The sequence below is a fragment of the Coregonus clupeaformis genome, chromosome 14 (genome assembly GCF_020615455.1).
Source record: "Coregonus clupeaformis isolate EN_2021a chromosome 14, ASM2061545v1, whole genome shotgun sequence".
NCBI lineage: Eukaryota > Metazoa > Chordata > Actinopteri > Salmoniformes > Salmonidae > Coregonus > Coregonus clupeaformis.
In genome coordinates, this window is record NC_059205.1 from 35,091,183 (window position 1) to 35,110,313 (window position 19,131).

Here is a 19,131-nt window from a genome sequence, read left to right on the forward strand (position 1 = left end):
ACCCAGAGGAGGACGGAAAATAGCTGTCCTCCAGCTACACCATGGTGCTAACCGAGAGAGTGCAGTTGAAACTACAGTAGACCATAATTTAATCAGTTATTTAGTGACATTAATATATTTAGTATAGTTTTGTATATAAAAAAATATGAAATTCACTGAGTAGGATCGTCCTCACCTTCCTCCTCTGAGGAGCCTCCACCGGTGTGTGCGCATGTATCTCTGTGTGTAAGTGTGTGTGTGTGTGTGTGTGTGTGTGTGTGCATGGCACGTGCAACTGTGTGCGTGAATGTGTGAGCACCTTCCAGTATTTAAATGAGAAACTACTCTGCGATGAGGGAGAAATATCCACACCCATCTAACCCCCCTGTCCTGATTAAAATGAATGGTGCTATCTGCACTGCATGAGTCACTACACCAAGGCATTACTATTAGTAATTGAAACATCCCAATCACTGCTCATCCCCATCTGATATGTAGCACCTGATTAATAATATAGAAATACACTGACAAGCTTTCATCTGTGGCAAACACTGCACTACAGTACATAATAAAAATATGATGCATACGCAGACACAAACACACAGACATTGATTTTACACTTTCACATCCTTGTTCATATTATAGCTATTTCATGTTTTGTGCACTGGAATTTGTGTGTGTGTGTGTGTGTGTGTGTGTGTGTGTGTGTGTGTGTGTGCACGCGCTTTTACAGCAGTCCAGTTACCATCCTCACCAGCTCCAGTGAGAGTAGAGCCGGAGAGGGAGCAGCAACATTGATTGGTGTTGATTCCATCTGGGCAGTGAGCAGCGACTGACAGTGCTCCTAAGTCGCAGCGAAAGGCAACCATTAATCTTGGTCTGGTTTAAGTAGCGTGTATTAATTTGTGTCATTTCTACTAAGTTGGGCAGGGAAGGGCCTCTCGCCATTTCATGTTTGACTGTTCACCGCAGCCGAGGGGATTCCTTTATACACTGCCAGCATGCTGCCGGCTGATGTGCTCATCAAATGTGAGCAGCGGGGCGCGAGAGAAATGTAATCCAAGACCCTTGAATTAAACGATATCAAGTCCAGGGGTGTTTATATGGCAACCAACCAAGATATTGAAGAAAAATCTGAATGGTTGAAATGCATGGTGGTACAGTACAGTAGACTACATTACTACATTATATTAGCCTACAAACTACAGAAATAAATCATAAAAACTGACTTGTTCCACAGCTGTGAATAAGGAACCTCATTCACCCTCAACAACTAATTGACCGACCAATTATTTGAATTCCATTTCGTTCTGTTTTTTTCTGTGAGCGCAATGTGCAGTTTCTCTAGAGATAAATCAGATCAAGCCTGAACTGTGCGATGTAGTAGGGAGTTGTAGTTTCCAACAGGCCAATATTCTACATAGTTTAGCGCAGAAAATGTGGTAATTAACTACAATTACCATAATTCACTACACGCCTACTTGTCCGGTCTGTGGTGCAGACACAGAGACTGAGATAATGGACAGAAGGATGCACAAATCGAGAGGGATAGAGAGCAGCTGCTTCGTGAGGTATCTCTACCTGAAAATACATGATCTAAGTGATTGATAATTGATTGATAAAGAGAAATGTGAATAAATTATGGTTAATAAGATATAAGCAGTAATGGGCAATTACTACCATCAAGGGACTTTTATTAATTGTTTTATTCTTGTTGTTACAGCATTCAACCCACATAATGCATTTAATGTCCCCAAATATTTATCGAAATCGAAATCGAAAACCGTGATAATTTTTTAAATAATCAAACCAAAATCGAACACACCTCAAAAAGCACTAATTGCTCATCACTATTAGTTACTGTGTAGTGACACTACACCTACTACCAATGACATTTAATTCCACGTTATTACAGAAACTGAGTGTGATTTGATCCTCTTTTCATACAGAAATAAAGCAGACGGAATTGTCAGACGGCTTTCTAGGGAGTTTTTCCTAGCCTCTGTGCTTCTACATCTGCATTGCTTGCTGTTTGGGGTTTTAGGCTGGGTTTCTGTACAGCACTTTGTGACATCTGCTGATGTAAAAAGGGCTTTATAAATAACATTTGATTGATTGATTGATTGAAGGAACATTACATCTACTGTAAGAAAACCACTAAGAAATTGCTCCCAAAGAAGAACAATAGTCGAGGAGGCTCTCCACTGCAATTATGCTGTTATTGTTTTCTAGGACTGAAAACTGCACTAGAGACAAACATCAGATAAAACAGAAAACTCCACTGCGCTGTGGAGCAAATTTCCTCTATAAAGCAATTTAGTGTCGGATAAGTGGGAAGGCATTCTTACCGTAATGGATCTGAATATGATATATGTCAGACAAGTAAGAACAAAACCTTTTATAAAAGCCGCATTTGCAGAATGGCCGATACGATACTGCTGTATCAGATAACCAAATTAAGAGAAGTGCAGTTAACATAGACTGTAAATAGAAATACAATACATTCATACTTTTTGTTGAATAAGTGCAATGAAATATCTCTCTCTGTCTCTCTCCCCTATAGCCGCAGGAAGGGGGGTGCTGAGGGTGCTTCAGCACCCCCTGAAAAATCATATAGTAGTTAAGAATATTAAAACTTAATTTATTTTTAATTCATCTAAAAGTTGAAATTTTACTTTATATTTATTCATTCACACAGACGATGCATTCAAAAGTTAAATTTTTTTAATTTTGATGATTTGAAGTGGCAACAAATGAAAATCCAAAATTCCGTGTGTCACAAAAATTAGAATATTACTTAAGGCTAATACAAAAAAGGGATTTTTAGAAATGTTGGCCAACTGAAAAGTATGAAAATGAAAAATATGAGCATGTACAATACTCAATACTTGGTTGGAGCTCCTTTTGCCTCAATTACTGCATTAATGCGGCGTGGCATGGAGTCGATGAGTTTCTGGCACTGCTCAGGTGTTATGAGAGCCCAGGTTGCTCTGATAGTGGCCTTCAACTCTTCTGCGTTGTTGGGTCTGGCATTCTGCATCTTCCTTTTCACAATACCCCACAGATTTTCTATGGGGCTAAGGTCAGGGAGTTGGCTGGCCAATTTAGAACAGAAATACCATGGTCCGTAAACCAGGCACGGGTAGATTTTGCGCTGTGTGCAGGCGCCAAGTCCTGTTGGAACCTGAAATCTCCATCTCCATAGAGCAGGTCAGCAGCAGGAAGCATGAAGTGCTCTAAAACTTGCTGGTAGACGGCTGCGTTGACCCTGGATCTCAGGAAACAGAGTGGACCGACACCAGCAGATGACATGGCACCCCAAACCATCACTGATGGTGGAAACTTTACACTAGACTTCAGGCAACGTGGATCCTGTGCCTCTCCTGTCTTCCTCCAGACTCTGGGACCTCGATTTCCAAAGGAAATGCAAAATTTGCTTTCGTCAGAAAACATGACTTTAGACCACTCAGCAGCAGTCCAGCTCTTTTTTCCTTAGCCCAGGTGAGACGCTTTTCGCGCTGTTTCTTGGTCAACAGTGGCTTGACACGAGGTATGCGGCAGTTGAAACCCATGTCTTTCAAGCGTCTCTTGGTGGTGGATCTTGAAGCCCTGACTCCAGCAGCTGTCCACTCCTTGTGAATCTCCCCCACATTTTTGAATGGGTTTTTTTCACAATCTTGACTAGGGCGCGGTGATCCCTATCGCTTGTACACTTTTTCTGACCACAGTTTTTCCTTCCCTTTGCCTCTCAATTAATGTGTTTGGACACAGAGCTCTGAGAACAGCCAGCCTCTTCTGCAATAACCTTTTGTGTCTTTCCCTCCTTGTGCAATGTGTCGATGGTCGCCTTTTGGACAGCTGTCAAATCTGAAGTCTTCCCCATGTTTGTGTAGGCTTCAGAACTGGACTGAGAGACCATTTAAAGCCCTTTGCAGGTGTTTTGAGTTAATCAGCTGATTAGTTTGTGGCACCAGGTGTCTTCAAAATGTAACCCTTACACAATATTCTAATTTTGTGACACACGGAATTTTGGATTTTCATTTGTTGCCACTTCAAATCATCAAAATTAAATGAAATAAACATTTGAATGCATCAGTCTGTGTGCAATGAATAAATATAATGTACAAGTTACACCTTTTGAATGCAATTACTGAAATAAATCAAGTTTTTCAAAATATTCTAATTTACTGACTTTTACCTGTATACACTGCTCAAAAAAATAAAGGGAACACTTAAACAACACAATGTAACTCCAAGTCAATCACACTTCTCTGAAATCAAACTGTCAACTTAGGAAGCAACACTGATTGACAATACATTTCACATGCTGTTGTGCAAATGGAATAAACAACAGGTGGAAATTATAGGCAATTAGCAAGACACCCCCAATAAAGAAGTGGTTCTGCAGGTGGTGACCACAGACACTTCTCAGTTCCTATGCTTCCTGGCTGATGTTTTGGTCACTTGTTAATGCTTGCCGGTGCTTTCACTCTAGTGGTAGCATGAGACGGAGTCTACAACCCACACAAGTGGCTCAGGTAGTGCAGCTCATCCAGGATGGCACATCAATGCGAGCTGTGGCAAGAAGATTTGCTGTGTCTGTCAGCGTAGTGTCCAGAGCATGGAGGCGCTACCAGGAGACAGGCCAGTACATCAGGAGACGTGGAGGAGGCCGTAGGAGGGCAACAACCCAACAGCAGGACCGCTACCTCCGCCTTTGTGCAAGGAGGAGCAGGAGGAGCACTGCCAGAGCCCTGCAAAATGACCTCCAGCAGGCCACAAATGTGCATGTGTCTGCTCAAACGGTCAGAAACAGACTCCATGAGGGTGGTATGAGGGCCCGACGTCCACAGGTGGGGGTTGTGCTTACAGCCCAACACCGTGCAGGACGTTTGGCATTTGCCAGAGAACACCAAGATTGGCAAATTCGCCACTGGCGCCCTGTGCTCTTCACAGATGAAAGCAGGTTCACACTGAGCACATGTGACAGACGTGAGAGAGTCTGGAGACGCCGTGGAGAACGTTCTGCTGCCTGCAACATCCTCCAGCATGACCGGTTTGGCGGTGGGTCAGTCATGGTGTGGGGTAGCCTGACTGCCATTAGGTACCGAGATGAGATCCTCAGACCCCTTGTGAGACCATATGCTGGTGCGGTTGGCCCTGGGTTCCTCCTAATGCAAGACAATGCTAGACCTCATGTGGCTGGAGTGTGTCAGCAGTTCCTGCAAGAGGAAGGCATTGATGCTATGGACTGGCCCGCCCGTTCCCCAGACCTGAATCCAATTGAGCACATCTGGGACATCATGTCTCGCTCCATCCACCAACGCCACGTTGCACCACAGACTGTCCAGGAGTTGGCGGATGCTTTAGTCCAGGTCTGGGAGGAGATCCCTCAGGAGACCATCCGCCACCTCATCAGGAGCATGCCCAGGCGTTGTAGGGAGGTCATACAGGCACGTGGAGGCCACACACACTACTGAGCTTCATTTTGACTTGTTTTAAGGACATTACATCAACGTTGGATCAGCCTGTAGTGTGGTTTTCCATTTTAATTTTGAGGGTGACTCCAAATCCAGACCTCCATGGGTTGATAAATTTGATTTCCATTGATAATTTTTGTGTGATTTTGTTGTCAGCACATTCAACTATGTAAAGAAAAAAGTATTTAATAAGATTATTTCATTCATTCAGATCTAGGATGTGTTGTTTAAGTGTTCCCTTTATTTTTTTGAGCAGTGTATATAATTAATTTTTTCAAAAAAGTAGTGGACTGGACCTTTACTAGTTATGTATTATTGGACCAATATAGCTGTCTCTAGCATGGCCAAAAAATAATAATTCTGAACAGTAGGCTACATGTAGATGCAGAGATAATGGAGTATTTGAAGTCGCAAGATCAATGGGAACCACTTCACCTTTTAGCTTTATGAAATACTCCCAATATCTAGGTGATTTATGCACACTTACATTCAACTGAGGAATCGATACTGAACAATATTCCTCCCAAAGGGAAATTCCTCTTATTAATATAACTACTGGTTGATGACCCAGAGGAGGAACAGTACACACCGCCTCCCCCACACACACACACACACACATTTTATGTTCTTCTATCCTCGTGGGGACCTAAAATTATACTGAACAAAAATATAAACGCAACATGCAAGAATTTCAACGATTTTACTGAGTTACAGTTCATATAAAGAAATCAGTCAATTGAAATAAATAAATTAGGCCTTAATCTATGGATTTCACATGACTGGGCAGGGGCACAGCCATGGGTGGGCCTGGGAGGGCATAGGCCCACCCACTGGGGAGCTAGGCCCAGCCAATCAGAATATGTTTTTCCCCCACAAAAGGACTTTATTACAGACATAAATACTCCTTAGTTTCATCAACTGTCTGGCTGGCTGGTCTCAGACGATCCCGCAGGTGAAGAAGCCGGATGTGGAGGTGCTGGGCTGGACATACTGCCAAATTCTCTAAAACGACATTGAAGGCGGCTTATGGTAGAGAAATTAACATTAAATTATCTGGCAACAGCTTTGGTGGACATTCCTGCAGTCAGCATGCCAATTGCGCGCTCCCTCAAAACTTGAGACATCTGTGGCATTGTGTTGTGTGCAAATTTTAGAGTGGCCTTTTAATGTCCTCAGCACAAGGTGCACCTGTGTAATGATCATGCTGTTTAATCAGCTTCTTGATATGCCACACCTGTCAGGTGGATGGATTATCTTGGCAAAGGAGAAATGCTCACTAATAGGGTTGTAAACAAACTTGTTCACAAAATGTAAGAGAAATAAGCTTTTTGTGCGTATGAAAGATTTCTGTGATCTTTTATTTCAGCTCATGAAACATGGGACCAACACTTTACATGTTGCGTTGATATTTGTGTTCAGTATAATTTCCATTAATAATGATATTTTCCCTAACACCCTAACTCTAAGCCTAACCCTTACCATAACCCTAACCAAAACCCTAACCCTAATTCTAACCCTAATTGTAACCCTAATCCTAAACCTAACACTCTCATGGGGACATTTCTCTCATGGGGACGTGTGAAATGTCCCCAAGAGGGAGAATTTTCCTTGTTTTACTATGCTTGTGGGGACATTTTGGGATTGTATGTCCCCACAAGGATAGAATAACCAACCAACCAATGCACACACGCACACACAAACACACACACACACACGCACACACACACACACACACACACACAATTCCACCATATGACCATTCCAATAGCCAGACCTGTTATCATAGCAAATTAACAACTCCCACCTCAGATATACAGGGTGTAATTAGCCTCTTTAAACATGATTAGACATGTCTCAATTACCACACTCACCATTTGCATAATTTAGACGCTGTCCTAATTGCAAGTGTGGGTTCAGATGATGGGAGAATAGGAGAAACACTGGACATGTCTTGTCGGTTCTGAACAACTGAAGTGATTCTGAAGTGTGTCTGTCTGATTGCACTGTCAAAGATCTACAATGTAGATAGGAAGAGAATCTTCTTCAGGACCCAGATGGGAAAGACATTGTATTCATTTTCCCACCAGTAAAGTTGTCTAGTCTATTTCTGTACAACATACATTTTATGAAAGTTAAAGTTTTTTGTCAGCGCCGCCAATTATCGAACATTTACATTTCTAGGAAGGAGAGTGTCATGAGGTTTGTTCATACTACTAATTAATTGAGAAACTTCAAAAGACGTTTGGGAAACTTTGTTATTTATGAAAGAGAGAGAGAGAACCGAGAGAGCCGTGGTCACTCATATTTCTGTGGCTGGAATAAAATGCTGCTTCTGCACTTCCAACAGGCCAGGCCAGATATACTGTCTGCCTGCTAACACCAACAGGCCAGGCCAGGGACAGATATACTGTCTGCTAACACGATGGGGAAACCAAGGACATAGACATTAGTTTCAGGACAGACCGCGGCACATCACAGACTAATGCCTTCATCTGTCAGCGGAGATGAGTGGGAAGGAACAAGGAGAGGGAACACTAACCTCTGAACTCATCATGGACAGCCATGTCAATTAAATACTGAAAAACAGCAGCAGCAGCAACACAACAACAGTGTCCAGTCCAGACTCTCTCCATGGCTAAACCAAGCAGACCATCATTCACAATACTGATGTAAGTGATGTGTTTACTAGCTTACTGGGCTATAAAACCAACTGAATAGTTATCTGACATTCCAGTATCACTAAACTTACTGCAAGTCCACCACTAAATCATTAGCTAGCAAATTCATAGCCATCAAAGCAAATTTAGTCAAACAAAATATGTGCAGGTTTGCTGTATTCTAGTCTAATGAAAGGATACCAGTGTTCTCCAGATGTGTGCTTCGGTATATAAGAACCACCACAGACTTCAACTTCAATCACAGGTACAATCTGCAATGCTGCAATATGCTCAACATCGAAAGCACAGTATTTCTATTATCCAGTATGTGAAAATTAGTAGCTTGGTGACATGGGTCACTGGGTTCACCAGGTCCTTAGCTCTGACAACTACCAGTGGTGTAATATATTCTACATCTGATCATATTTGACATGCAGGAGCTATCCATTTGACCTGAGTCTGGGAGTAATGTGCGGCTGTCGACATACACTGGCCTGGTGAACAGTGAGAAAAGGAGAGAGAGAGATTGAACATGTTTTTGTAAGAGAGAGAGAGAGAGAGAATTGAAAGTGTTTTAGAGAGAGAGAGGAGAGAGAGAGAGAGAGAGAGAGAGAGAGAGAGAGAGAGAGAGAGAGCGCTCTAGCCTGTAACCTGACACCTAGAAATGTTGACTTGGTGTCTGGCTTTTCTTGCTCTGTCAACCTGTACGTGCCAGCTCCACTATCCGTAATGGTTCCACACAGACACACACACACTCGCTCTTTCACATGCAAACACACACACACACAGGATGTATGGCAAATGAAAGCACAGTGCTAAGCACTTACAGGAATTTTACAAATAAAGATACGCTTTCCTGAAATAGCTGGAAACACTGAGGGCAACCAGACAAACAATATTGGACAATTCTGTGTACTGTACCACAAAGTATTTCTAATGAAAAAAGTTGTAGTTTAACTATGGTAATCCTCTGTAAAACAGTAAGATAGAAGTGTTAGAGGCAAAAAAAATGAGAGAGCGCACAGATGTGCACACAGACACAAACGCAGGCACGCATCCATGCACAAGTATGTGTGTGAACGCACACACACAAACACACGCACACCAATAGCACATGATACAGTATACCCAGGTGATTTTACCTTTAAAAAGGGCGGCAGGTAGCTTAGTGGTTAAGAGCGTTGTGCCAGTAACCGAAAGGTCGCTGGTTCTAATCGCCGAGCCGACTAGGTGAAAAATCTGTCGATGTGCCCTTGAGCAAGGCACTTAACCCTAATTGCTCCTGTAAGTCGCTCTGGATAAGAGCGTCTGCTAAATGACTAAAACATAACTTTTCCTTGAAACATTAAATCAGATCTAGAAAAGGAAAGCCAACCTACAGCGCCATATCTATGACCTCTTAGTGCTGTCACGGAAGGGGACACAACAGTCGCATAAACCAGGCTGCCTGCTGATTTAATAGTCTCTCCTTTGCAATCCTCCAGAGACTCTGGCTGCAACAATGTAAAACTGAGGAGAGGCTGAGTCTTTATAAAATAATATAAAAAAGACCTGACAAATTATGGGCTGTTCTCTTTTTGCACACTCTGCTCTCAGCACATTTGGCTGTAAATGTCATGGCGAAGTCATTTTTTGCTGTTGCTGCAGTGGACTTCTGGGCTTCTGTCTGCTCTTCACAGCGGGAAAACGATCTATGCCCACAAGATGAACAGCAACTAGATATAAAGATAGAAGGAACGGTATGATACCAAGTGATCTTAGGTCTTTGTATTCTATAAACCTCATCAAAACTACAATTTGCATACCGCCCCAACAGATCCACGACCGACGCAATCACTGTTTATTTAACTAGGCAAGTCAGTTAAGAACAAATCCTTATTTACAATGACAGCATGGCCCCTAAGACCCTCACAAACTTTTACAGATGCACCATTGAGAGCATTTTGTCGGGCTGCATCACCGCCTGGTAAGGCAACTGCACCGCCCTCAACCAAATGGCTCTCCAGAGGGTTGTGCGGTCAGCCCAACGCATCACAGGGGGCACGCTGCCTGCCCTCCAGGACATTTACAGCACTCGGTGTCAAAGGAAGGCCAAGAATATCATCAAGGACCTCAGCCACCCGAGTCACGGTCTGTTCACTCTGCTACCATCTAGCAGACAGAGACGGTACAGGTGCATCAAAGCCAGCACCGAAAGACTGAAAAACAGCTTCTATCTCCATGCTATCATACTGTTGAACAGCCATCATGCCATCTCCTGTAGTAAGAGGCAAAAATGCTTACTCACACAAGCTCACACACACACACACACACACACGCCCATACTCACAAACACACGCAAATACACACACACACAGCCAACGCTGCTGTCCCATGTAGATTGTCTTCAGAAAGTATTCACACCCCTTAACTTTTTCCACATTTTGTTGTGTTGCAGCCTGAATTTAAAATAGACTAAATTGAGATTTTGGGTCACTGGCCTACACACAATACCCCATAATGTCAAAGTGGAATTATGTTTTTCGAAACTTTTACAAATTAATTAAAAATTAAAAACTGAAATGTCTTGAGTCAATAAGTATTCAACCCATTTCAATAAGTATTCAACCCCATAGTCTCCTGAGTGGTGCAGTGGTCTAAGGCACTGCATCGCAGTGCTAGCTGTGCCACTAGAGATCCTGGTTCAAATCCAGGCTCTGTCGTAGCTGGCCGTGACCGGGAGACCCATGGGGCGGTGCGCAATTGGCCCAGCGTCGTCCAGGATAGGGGAGGGAATGGCCGGCAGGGACGTAGCTCAGTTGATAGAGCATGGCGTTTGCAACGCCAGGGTTGTGGGTTCGATTCCCACAGGGGGTATGAAAAAAAAAATTGTAAGTCGCTCTGGATAAGAGCGTCTGCTAAATGACGTAAATGTTATGGCAAGCCTAAATAGGTTCAGGAGTAGAAATGTGCTTAATAAGTTGCATGGACTCAATCTGTGTGCAATAATAGTGTTTAACATGATTTTTGAATGACTATTTCATCTCTGTACCCCACACATACAATTGACTGTAAGGTCCTTCAGCCTAGCATTGAATTTCAAACACAGATTCAACCATAGAGACCAGGGAAGATTTCCAATGCCTCGCAAAGATCGGCACCTATTGGTAAATGGGTAAAAATCTAAAAGCAGACATTGAATATCCCTTTGAGCATTGTGAAGTTATTAATTACACTTTGGATGGTGTATCAATACACCCAGTCACTACAAAGATACATCCTTCCTAACTCAGTTGCCGGAGAGGAAGGAAATCGCTCAGGGACTTCACCATGAGGCCAATGGTGACTTTAAAACAGTTAGAGTTTTTTTTATTTATTTAACCTTTATTTAACTAGGCAAGTCAGTTAAGAACAAATTCTTATTTACAATGACGGCCTACACAGGCCAAACCCGGACCAATTGTGCGCTGCCCTATGGGACTCCCAATCACAGCCGGTTGTGATACAGCCTGGAATCGAACCAGGGGATCTGTAGTGATGCCTCAAGCACTGAGATGCAGTGCCTTAGAACGCTGCACCACTCGGGAGCCCAAATGGTTTAATGGAGTTTAATGGTTGTGATACTAACCTAACTGACAGAGTGAAAAGAAGGAAGCCTATACAGAATAAAAATAAAATTAGGCACTAAAGTAAAACTGCAAAAGATTTCGCAAAGAAATGAACTTTATGTCCTGAATACAAAGTGTTATGTTTGGGGCAAATCCAACGCAACACATCACTGAGTACTATTCTTCATATTTACAAGCATGGTGGTGGCTGCATCATGTTATGAGTATGCTTGTCATCTGCAATGACTAGGGAGTTTTTTTGGGATAAAAAAACAAACAGAATAGAGCTAAGCACAGGCAAAATCCTAGAGGAAAACCTGGTTCAGTCTGCTTTCCAACAGACACTGGGAGACAAATTCACCTTTCAGCAGGACAATAACCTAAAACACATGGCCAAATATACACTGGAGTTGCTTACCAAGGCAACATTGAATGTTCCTGAGTGGCCTAGTTACAGTTTTGACTTAAAATCGGCTTTAAAATCTATGTGTCACGAGTTACAAAGCCAGAACCCAGAAGCAGACCAGGACAAGGTAAGTTGAAACGAAGGTGAGTGTTTATTTACAAATTCAAGAGTGATGCTGAATAATCCAGGGAACAGAGCGGGCGGCGTTGATTAGTTGTTGGGGGTGCAGTGGTTGATCCAATCATGGCTCGGCAGCCGCGACCACCAGGCAGAGGTTGGATGAAGGTTCCGGACGAGTGACTGCAGATGGAACAAAACGGAGGTAAGTAAACAACAAACCAACAAGGTGCAAAACAACAAAACTAACGCTAGAAGCTCTAAGACTGATACTCTGGTAAACCTACTGTTCATGGCTAACGATCCGGCAGGGAATGGATGTTAGGCCAGAGCCTAAGAAGGGTGATGATCAGGACCAGGTGTGCAGATTGCTGATGGGATGCAGGTGCGGAAATCAAGAGAGCTCCCCGGAGCGTTCCAGAACCCTCGGGAAACTGGAGATCCCGAGCAGAAAAAACTAGTCCACAGACAGGACCCGACTCAGACTGCCGGGATCGTTACACTATGGGAAGACTTGAAAATGGCTGTCTAGCAATGATCAACAACCAACTTGACAGAGCTTGAATAATTTTTGAAAGAATAATGTGCAAATCTTGCACAATCCAGGTGTGCAAAGCTCTTAGAGACTTACCCCGAAAGACTCACAGCTGTAATCGCTGCCAAAGGTGATTCTAACATGTATTGAGTCAGGGGTGTGAATACCTAAATTAGATATTTCTGTATTTAATTTTCAAGACATTTGCACAAAATTCTAAAAACAGGTTTTCACTTTGTCATTATGGGGTATTGTGTGTAGATGGGTGAGAGAAAAAATTACTTGATTTCAGGCTGTAACAAAACGAAATGTGTATTAAGTCAATGGGTATGAATACTTTTTGAAGGCACTGTATATAGAGACATTAAACACTGGACACTTCCCGTTTTTTTTATACCGTTTTCTACACTGTGCATTCATATACCGTATTCTCACATAGCTCATTCTAATATATCTACTAATGTACATAGCATTTTTTTTACACTGTTTATACACACTGCGTATTTATATACAGGATTCTTGACATTGCTCACTGTAATTTATCTACGGTTGTACATATCATTCTTAGTATATCTTTTTGGTGTATATATGCATAGATTGCATTTGGATTACTAAAACAGTGTTGGATTCATTCTGACATTCTTGATTTCTTGTTTTTTGATTATTTATTATTTGTGTACATGTTTGACATTTTACTGCACTGTTAGGAGCTAGTAACACAAGCATTTCGCTGCACCCGCTATAACATCTGCTAAACTGTGAACTCGACCAATAACCTTTTATTTTTTGCATGAGTAACAACAACACCTCAATGGACGTTGTGTGCTTGCGTTCATGTGTGAGTTTGCGTGTGCGAACCAGTAAACTCTTCAATAGGGATTCCCCCATGGTGCTTTTATCTTGAGGGGCCAAGTACATTGAATTCGGAACACCCAACTGAAACCCTGTCAAAGGAAGCGAACACTGGACAGAGGCCAAAACATTAGCAGAACTAAATCCACTTAAGAGATAGGAGTACAAAACTACAAAAACAACAACGCAAATCTATGTTGAAACGTTACCTTCAACACCATTTTTTACCTCTAAATTAAGACGGAGAAAGTTAGCAGGCCAAGAGAGCCATTATAGTCAGAAGCCCCTATGTTCCTGGTTGCCAGGAACGGTGGGAAGAGAAGAGAAGCAGGGGGGGGGGGGCATGAAAAGGTCCAACTCACTTTGTTCTTCTTCATTTTGGAAACGAACTCTGGTTGAACCCAGAACGATGCCAGGCAGCTTGAAAAGAACCAGGCATAACTCTCTCCCTACTCTAAGCATACTCCTCTGAGAAGGAAGGGGGCCGGGGCCCAACCTCACTGGCTTCTCACAGACTGGACTTCATTTCTTCTCTCTCCTTTTTTCTAAAATGAAAACCACACACGGTCCACTGCTAATAACTCGTCTTTTTTGAAGCCCTGTGCCAGAGTCTGACTCACAGTAATGAAATGTCCGTAAATTAACCTTTAGGGCAAATTAGGAAGACGATACCACAGCCTCCTTTACTGATTCCATTTGTTTTCTTATTGCTCTTGCTGGCTACAGATGGTCATGATAGTCGCTGGAAACACTTTTCACTTTAAAGTCGGCGTGAGTGATAAGATCCTCTAATAATTTCAAAATAATATCCTGTTAAAAGGCATGTTCCGAGATATGTCTTCAGAGATATGTCTTCAGAGATATGTATTAGATTGCGGTTTGACTTCCATTTTCTAAATATCTCTTTAGTAGGCTAGAACTTGGACTTTTTCCAAGAATATTCACATGCTTTCTTAGATAAACAGAGACAAGCGCTTCGTCTTTTTAATCTTGTGTTAAGTGCCTATATTTCACAGATTCTTCTACATGACTTTGACCCTCGCTTCAAACCCAAACAGAGAGAATCCCTCTGGCCAGCATCAGCATGTAGAAACACTCACAGCATGTCACAAACAAACAGCATCACACTTGCCAAGGAAAAACATGTTGACACAAAATGAAGTAAATAAGTACAGCCCTAATAAATGTCTCAATGACACCACCTTGGACCTACAGTAAAGACCTTTCCTCTCTGCTGTCTGTTCTGAATGTGTGTTCTGCTTTTGTCTCACTGACTGACACACATAAGGATGTTTGGTTGTGTGGTAATAAATGTAGATACAGTTGCATTGTAGAACCATATTGTTAAGAATATGGGTTAACCTCCTGAACACATACAGTATGTTTAGAAATATAATATAAATATTTATAATGTTCAAAATATGGTGTTATAAATAACAATGTGGGCTCTAAGTTGTTCTGGCCATAATAACTTCATAAAAACGCCACTTAAGACAAAAAGATTGAGAAAAAAGTCATTGTTTCAATGTGGTAGAATTTCACCTTACCTGTTTTCTCTTTTATATCACACAAGACGTTGAAGAGAGCTGGTTTCATCCTGTGACAGTTCAGTGCATGTTTCCTATAAAAAGGGGAAACACACACAACTTACAACCAAATTCAATAAGATGAAGAGATAGTAATAGTTGCAAAAGTGTTCTGCATGTGCTTGTATCATATCTAAAATGAGGAGACTTGTTTGATCACTGTCAATTTGATAAGGAAGAATAAAGCTCATCCTTGCAATTGGTATTAACAATGCATATTATTCTGAATTTACACACAAGTCTTGACCAACCCTTCAATCAAAGTGATCTAAACTAAAGACCCATTGTATAGCATAGTCTTATTCTTTATTAGAGAAAATACTTCGGTGTAAAATGTAATTTTCTAGTGTCTCCATTGTCTCATCAAACCCCACTTGCAACACTTACCGTCCCACTACACTTCATCCATAACCCCTAAGATTAATTAACATGAATGGCACGGGTCATTTCAATTTTACGTCACGGTGGGATGTCAGTAATGAATATGATACAATCTATCCTATGTAATCTATTCTTGCACAGGAGCACGAATAGATGTGATCGTTGGCTCAATTTCGAGGCGCAGCACTGGTGCTATGATAACCTTTATTGCCATTGGCTAAAAAGAAACAAATTATCCAAAAGGAATGCATCCCCAACATGTAACACTGCGGGCAATTACTGCGTAATCTAATTTGTAACAAGATAAAAGGCGATTGGAAATTGGGAAGAGGATGCAACCCGCTCAGTTGTAGTTGCAGTAGCTTAATATCGTCATTCTTTTTTAAACATTTTTGATGATACTGTTAATTTAAAAGTTAACTTTCACAAAATAAAACTGGTCGGCTGAAGGTAGTTTAACGTCAAGCACTTCATCCCCTACGAGCAGTTGTTGCGTTCGGGTGGGCGTAATTGTTTTCGTTGGATAGCATGAATGCACATCATATTATTACAATGTAGGCCTACAGTATTTATTTCTTAATTCATAAATATGCTATTTTGGTAAGGCTTTGAAAATAATATAATTTTCTATGCCACCGTACCTGGCCTGCGCTTCGTCCAGGCTTTGGTCTGTGATGGTCATTATTTGCTGTAATATGTCTCCAATGTCCTGCTTTCTTCCATCTCCGTCCGTCCCTCCCGTGCCATCCTGCATATTTTGCGCCAGGCCGGGGTGTCCGGCCATTCCCACGCCGTGGGAGTGCATCAACCGAGGCTGCTCGTCCATCCTTGACCGCGCTCTTTGCCTCGCCCCCAACTGACCAACACTTTTTTTTCACGGCAACAGAAGAAATATCCTTGGAAATTCCTTTGGATCCCTCCGTCTCTTTCCTCCTCTCTCACCCACTCTATCTCTCTCTTTTCTCTCTCCCTGGTAAGCTTTCCTGGATCGGAAAGGGAAGGATAATGACAAACGCGCTCTCTCTCCCAGCTGGTTTGGTTGAAATCTGATATGAATAGCTGCTTTAGGCTCTGGCCACTCCTGCACAGCTACTGTAGAAAAAAAGTAGATTCAACTTTAAAGGGTTTCAAATCGTGTCAAATCTGACATGCACAGAGCACGTAATATGCTATTCCCAAATTCCTCGAAAGCTTGATGGACGGAACATGTAACAGTCACTCTCTCAGAGGGTTAGTGAAAGTATCACCAATTGTTATTGTTTCGCTTATGTCTGTAGCAACTGACACACAACCAGAGTATGGAATAAAAGCCTCCGCCCCCTGAGCCACGATTGGAGAAGAAGAGCGCGTAAGTCCCACCTCTGTCTCCTCAAGGAACGGCAATCATCTTTTTCGGGAAGGTTGGACGGTTAACATTGGGTCTGGACCTTCTTTAACAGCTCAATGGTCTGGACGGGGTGGCAATACAATGATGGATAGAGACTGAATATTTAATAAATAATTGGGCTTGGCACCAAAGCTCTGTACCTGATGTCACAAGGAACAGACACTCCCCCTTCTGAAATAAACGCATTGTCTTCTTTCAGTGTAGATTCACCTGGCTATTGCTTATTCAAACAAGGCAACTATGTAAATATGTCCTCCCCCAGTAATCTCTATGGCAATCTGTAATTTTGTAAACGTCAGATCTCTATGGCACCACGCATCACTCACCCAAGTTTCGTCAAAATCGGGCAAGTGGAGTCTGAGATAACGCGTGGGTTTGCTAGACTCATATCAATGAGCATGTGTACCAAATTTCATCACACTGAGTCAAACAGATCAAGAGATATGAACATGTTCCCGTTTTATAGCACCACCGTTAGGTCGATAGGAATGTTCTTGTATATGTTAAGTCTTGACAGTGTTTGCAACATGTGTACCAAATGTTGTTACAATATGAATATCCTTGACTGATTTATATACATTTATGTGCCAGACCATGCCCACGTGAATGTTTATTGGTCAATAGCGGCCATGTTGTTTTAGGTTACTAGTCTGGAAAATATTGTGTTGAGAGACCTTTGTCCATAGATGCCACATCTCAAGTTTCGTTCAGATCAGTCATTCGGTGCCAGAAAAGTAGAGTTTTAAGGGCTTTTCTCAAAATTCAAAATGCCGGAAAATCCATCATGGCGGACGTTAAGGGTCCCTGAGGCAAATTGGTTCCTTGTGAGGAGAGGGACCTATGTAGTGAATTTATTGACTTTAGGTCAAATGTGGTGAGGGGCATGACCTTCAATGTTTGCATTTTTAATCTCTTGTTATAGCGCCACCATCTGGCCAATCAGTGTAATTTTGTAAATGCCAGATCTCTATGGCAAGACTCATCATTCACCGAAGTTTCATAGAAAATTTGGTCAGTGCTGTCTGAGATATCGCGTGTGACTAACGTACGAACGAACGCACTAACATACTAATGGATGGAGACAAATTCACAGTCCCCTCCCCGATTTCATTGTGGGGGGACAATAAATCAATATGCCAACTAAAAAGTAGAAATTTACTTTTCTTTTTACCCTGAAATAGATACACTTTGGCTTTAACTTTGATCAGTTGTCTACAGATATTCGCTACAAATCTATTTATTTAAGTCTATATAATCTGAGCTGTTATGATGTTATTACTATGTTATAAAGACTACTGATAGGACATGGCTATAATGTTGGAAACAGTATTTGTTTTAACACAGGTTGCTGGTGTTTTAAATGTCTTGGATACCTCAGAGCAGCACAATTGATCTATGCTATCACCGTGCTGCCCTCCTCTCCTGTTATGGCTAGAGTTAAATCGATCAGTCCGTTTTCTCATTAAGTCCTGAATAGAAGGTGAGGCAGTTATTGTCCCAGGGGGCAGGGGGAGGTGGTGTGTGTGTGTGTGTGTGTGTGTGTACATGTGTGTTTGTACGTGTGTGTGTGTGTGTGTGTGTGTGTCTGGTCTCTATACTGCAGGACTGCACACCCAGTTTAGACTCATGCTCTAACCTTACACCCTGACACTACACTCAGGAGTTTGCCCTCTCTTTACACATATGCCCCTTTATGTGAATAAAACTGTGATGGATTTCTGACATATGAACATACCGTACCTTTCTAATCTCTTCCCAAAGAGCCTTGAGGTGGAGTAACAGTGTTGTATAAATCTCTGTCTAGCTCAGTTTGAAACACATGAAAGCCAGTGAGACCATGAGAAAAACTGAGAGTTTCCATCTAAAAATACATTGTTTAAATGGCTAAATAATTGAACAGTGCACCAGGGGTACTCGCTATTGTGATTCCTGAAATACAGAGCCTGTTGGAGTATTTTTCAAATCCAAAATTATACTTTTGTTACATTATTTGCTAGCACAGCTGGTTAGCTAGCTCTCAGTCTCATTGACCACCAAATGTTGCTAATGCTAGCTATCTAGCTAGCCACTTAATATAACTTGTTTTCTCGAAATGTATGTTAGCTAGCAAAGTTAGCCATGATATTAATACAACTCTCATCTGCTGTCAACATCAGGATACAAT

The 19,131-nt window shown here is 42.0% G+C and overlaps 1 protein-coding gene across 3 annotated transcripts in view; it reads right to left on the reverse strand.

Annotated features, from left to right (window-relative positions):
* The window catches only part of LOC121580977 (pre-B-cell leukemia transcription factor 1), a 66,711-nt gene extending 49,824 nt beyond the window's left edge, over positions 1 to 16,887 (reverse strand). For 2 of the 3 annotated variants that reach the window (XM_041896228.2, XM_041896227.2), the window contains exons 1-2: positions 16,222 to 16,887; positions 15,161 to 15,234 (exon numbers count right to left, since the gene is read on the reverse strand). In XM_041896228.2, coding sequence (XP_041752162.1) covers positions 15,161 to 15,234; positions 16,222 to 16,406 — 259 coding nt within the window. In that variant the 5' untranslated portion in view covers positions 16,407 to 16,887. The remainder of the gene's footprint in view (positions 1 to 15,160; positions 15,235 to 16,221) is intronic. The other variant, XM_041896229.2, reaches the window with a different exon arrangement.
* Positions 16,888 to 19,131: the final 2,244 nt, after the last annotated feature.